The sequence below is a fragment of the Pseudorasbora parva genome, chromosome 22 (genome assembly GCF_024679245.1).
Source record: "Pseudorasbora parva isolate DD20220531a chromosome 22, ASM2467924v1, whole genome shotgun sequence".
Taxonomy (NCBI): Eukaryota; Metazoa; Chordata; class Actinopteri; order Cypriniformes; family Gobionidae; genus Pseudorasbora; species Pseudorasbora parva.
The window spans coordinates 39,986,334-39,991,333 of record NC_090193.1 but is presented as its reverse complement, the minus strand read 5'-3'; the positions used below and the strand labels follow the sequence as shown (position 1 = coordinate 39,991,333).

General features: G+C 38.3%; 1 protein-coding gene across 1 annotated transcript in view; it reads left to right on the top strand.

Annotated features, from left to right (window-relative positions):
* The window catches only part of LOC137058601 (heterogeneous nuclear ribonucleoprotein L-like), a 55,810-nt gene that overhangs the window by 47,046 nt on the left and 3,764 nt on the right, over positions 1-5,000 (top strand). Inside the window, exons 9-11 of the mRNA XM_067431921.1 lie at positions 1-117; positions 1,069-1,270; positions 4,835-4,892. The exon at positions 1-117 is cut by the window's left edge and continues 5 nt beyond it. Of these exons, the coding sequence (XP_067288022.1) occupies positions 1-117; positions 1,069-1,270; positions 4,835-4,892 (377 nt within the window). The remainder of the gene's footprint in view (positions 118-1,068; positions 1,271-4,834; positions 4,893-5,000) is intronic.

Genomic DNA, 5,000 nt, shown 5'->3' with positions numbered 1-5,000 from the left:
GTTCATGAAGAGTGTCCCGGGCACGGCTCTAGTGGAGATGGGTGATGAGTATGCGGTCGACAGAGCCATCACACACCTCAACAGCATCAAGGTCTTCAGCAAACGACTCAACGTCTGGTGAGGAAAACACACACACACACACACTCACACACAGTCTTACAGACACACAGACACTCACACACTCACACACAGACACACGCACACACAGACACACACACACATACTCACAAACAGACGCACACACACTCACACACACTCCCACACATATTCTCGCACACACAGACACACTCACACACTCTTACAGACACACAGACACTCACACACACTCCCACACATATACTCGCACACACTCACACACACACACACACACACACACACACACACTCTTACAGACACACAGACACTCACACACACTCCCACACATATACTCGCACACACAGACACACACACACTTGGTCCCCACAATGTAATATAAACAAGTACACCCACACTCTCTCTCACACACACACACACACACACACACACACTATCACATCAGCATCAATTAGATAATTGCGGCTGAAACTAAAACTGATTTTGACATCATATTTTGACATATTTTTCACATCATCAACACATTCACAGATGGAGATCAGATGTGGGAAGAATGACATCATTTAATATTTAGATGTTTAGAACCTAATTTGAAGCAGAGACTCGGCCTCACCCATCAGAATAATTTGTCATTCGTATCAGACACAAACACACACGAGACGCTCTGAGTCTTCAGTCAGGTCAGGTGTGTGTATGAGCTCAGACTGATAGGTGTGTGTGTGTGTGTGTGTGTATGAGCTCAGACTGATAGGTGTGTGTGTGTGTGTGTGTGAGTGTGTGTGTGTGTGTGTGTGTGTGTGTGTGTGTGTGTGTGTGTGTGTGTGTGTGTGTGTGTGTGTGTGTGTGTGTGTGTGATGGGTAGGTTTAGGGGCTGTGTAAGGGGATAGAAAATACGGGGATATAAAAACCATTAAGCCTATGGAATGTCCCCACAATTCACAAAAACAAACGTGTGTGTGTGTGTGTGCGTCTCAGTGTGTCGAAGCAGCACGCTGTGATCCCCAGTCAGGTGTTTGAGTTGGAGGACGGCTCCAGCAGCTATAAGGACTTCGCCATGACCCGAAACAATCGCTTCACCAGCGCCGGCCAGGCCTCCAAGAACATCATCCAGCCGCCATCTTGTGTTCTGCACTTCTACAACGTGCCGCCCTGCATCAGCGAGGACGACCTGCAGCGGGTGCGGCTCGCTTACACACACGCAACACTATAGTGATAAAAAAAATGAAATTATAAATTATATTTTTCATGCCTACATCCCCAAAGAACACACAACTATAGTGCTAAAAAAAAGAAAAAAAAGAAATTATAAATTATATTTTTTTATTAAACTATAAAACAAAGTATAAACAAAAATAAAACAAGTAATTATAAAATATTTAATAAAATTATACTATAAAAAAAGTTCACGCTTCAGTTTTTATATCACTGTAAACCCAAACGCTCAAAATAATGAACTGGTCTGAGTAGAGCCAACTCAAATTCACACATTAGTTCAAACAAAGGGTCTTTTATGAGCATTCAGAACTTACTTTTTCTTTTGAGTTCACAAAACCGACACATTTCAAGTAATCTCAATTGTTTCACTGTTTTGAGGTTCATGAAATTGTTTAGACTTCAATTTAAAGTTTTGAAACTGGGCTGGGATTTCTATTTCCCAGCATGCTTTGCAATGACACTTAAAAAGGAGAGTAAATGTAATATTAAGAGTTAGTTTATGTTTTTGGTGCAAGATTAACGTTGAGATTTAATGTTTAATGTTTAGTTTTAGTTTGGAAGAATTTCTGTTGTGTTGTTTTTAGTTTCCACTACTAAAAATATTTCAGTTGAGATTAAATTATATTTTTAAGATAAATGTATGAATTAGCTTTCGCAGATATTTCAAGTTGAGAGTAATAAAAATCTGAGTACAACATAAAAATATGCAAGTTCTGCTTACTTCAACTTTAAATTTCTTACCTTGAAGAATTTGATTTAACTGATTACCTTTTTTAATTACCTTGATTAAGTTTTGTCAACTTATTCGGGTTAACAGTGTGTGTGTGTGTGTGTGTGTGTGTGTGTGTGTATGTGTGTGTGTGTGTGTGTGTATACTCTATATTGCCGTTAGTATTGTGACGCCCCTCAAAATCAGTGAGTTCAGGTGTTCAATCCCTTCATGGCCACAGGTTTAAAATGTAAAGTGCTTCATAAATAAAATGTATTATTATTATTATAAATCCCGCTCTCGGCCTGCAGACGCTTCTACACACATTAGTGAAAGAATGGGTCGCTCTCAGGAGCTCAGTGAACTCAAGCGTGGGGCCGTGATAGGCTGACACCTGTGCAATAAGGCCATTCCTGACATTTCCTCACTACTAAATATTAGTGGGATTATAACAAAGTGGAAGCCATAGGGAACAACAGCAAATCAGCCACAAAGTGTTAAATCCCAGAGCGGGGTCAGCGCATGCTGAGGGTCACAGTGCGCAGAAATCTTCAACTTTCTGCAGAGTCAACAGCTCCAGACCTCCAGACTTCTGTGGCCTTCAGATGAGCTCAAGAACAGCGGAGAGAGCTTCATGGAATCAGAACTTTGATTTAGTGTCAACTTCCAACTTTTTATGTCATAATTTTGACTTTTTAACGTCTTAATTTATAACTTTTATGTTGTAATTAGGACTTTTTAAGTAATATTTTTTGACTACCGTCATGATTTCGATTGATGTCAGTTTCATTTTAGTTTGTTAACTTTTAAATCATAATTTCTACTTCCTCATTTCATAATTATTACTTACTGTCATAATTTTGACATTTAATCTGATTTCAATGATTTCAATCTTCAATCGCTCCAGAGAGCTTCATGGAATGGGTTTCCATGGCCGAGCAGCTCATCCAAGCCTTACATCACCAAGAGCAATGCAAAGCGTGGGATGCAGTGGAGTAAAGCAGCCACCACTGGACTCTAGAGCAGTGAGACGTGTTCTCTGAGCGACCAATCACGCTTCAGTCTGACAATCCCATGGACGAGTCTGGGTTTGGCGGTCGCCAGGAGAACAGGACTTGCCGGACTGCATTGTGCCAAGTGTAAAGTTTGGTGGAGGGGGGATTATGGGGAGGGGTTGGTTTTCAGGGGTTGGCTCTTTAGCGCCAGTGAAAGGAACTCTTAATGCTTCACCAAGACATTTTGGACAATTTCACGCTCCTAACTTTGTGTGATCAGTTTGGGGACGGCCCCTTCCTGTCCCAGCATGACTGCGCTCCAGTGCACAAAGCGTCGGTCCATAAAGACATGGATGAGGAGTTTGGTGTGGAGGAACTGGACTGGCCTGCACAGAGTCCTGAGCTCAACCCGATAGAACAGCTTCGGGATGAATTAGAGCGGAGACTGAGAGCCAGGCCTTCTCGTCCAACATCAGTGCCTGACCTCACAAATGAGCTTCTAGAAGAATGGGCAAAAATCCCCATAAACACACTCCTAAACCTTGAGGAAAGCCTTCCCAGAAGAGCTGGAGCTGTTAGAGAGGGTGGGCCGACTCCAGATTAAACCCCACGGGTTAACAATGGGACGGCATTAAAGCTCACGAGTGTGTGAAGGCAGGCGTCCCAAAACCTTTGGCAATATAGTGTGTGTCACTGCACAGCTCTTTATAGCAAGTTAGGAATAAGAGCACGTCCAACTTGATCCACACACATCTACTATATTACAAATCTCAACTGCTTGATTGGTTATATCATCACAATATATAACTATATTATCACCGAGCTCTAAGATATTAAGATAATAATGACTTAAAGGTCAAAATTATGACTTAAAAAGTCAAAAAATGAAAAAGTAAAATTATGACACAATTTAGTGTCAACTTTCAACTTTTTACATCATCATTATGACTTTTAATAATTTTTGACTTCTTATTTTAATAATTTGGATTTAGTGGTAACTTTCAACTTTTTATGTCATAATTAGGACAAAGTAATCATTTTTGAAATAAATACATTTTTTAATGTCTTCATTTTTAACTTTTTATATCATAATTATGACTTTTTAATGAATAATTTTGACTTTCTGTCATGATTTAGTGTCAACTTTTACATTTTTATATCATAATTATGACTTTTATAATTTAGACTTTTAAATTGAATAATTTTGATTAACTGTCAACTTTCATATTTATGTCATAATTAGGACAAAGTAATAATTTTGACATTTTTTAATGTCTTTCACATCATAATTATGACTTTTTAAGTAATAACTTTTGACTTTCTGTCATAATTTCGAGTTCATAGTTAGTCTGTCAACCTTCAACTTTCTATGTCATAATTATGACTTAAGTAATACTTTTGAATTAGTATTAAGTAATTCAATTCAATTTTGATTTAGTATGTCAACTTTTTATGTCATAATTATGACTTTTTAAGTAATAACTTTTGACTACTGTCATAATTTTAATTAATGTCAATTTCGTTTTAGTATGTAAACTTTTAAGTCATAATTTTTAGTTCCTCATTTCATAATTATTGCTTACTATGGTCATCATTTTGACATTTAATCCTATAAATATGATGTAGAATGTCATGATTTCAATTTTTATGTCCTGATTATGATATTTTGTTCTCACGTGTCAGAAATGAGTTTCCGTGTTGAATTAATCTGAGCATAGTAAGCATGAGCTCCTCAGTTTCTATATGGATCTGTAGATGAGCGGATTATTAATTATCATAGAGGTCTCTGTACTGTAACTCATCTTGTTCTGTTGTTTTGCAGTTATGCACTGAACACGACGTCCCAGGATTCATCAAATACAAAGTGTTTGACGCCAAACGTGAGTCACGAGTTTTATCCGCACTGAGCTTCATAATGTTTCATAATGGACATCATAATAACTTCTGCAGCGGCGAACGGGAGACCTCAGCCAATATCATTAAATCCT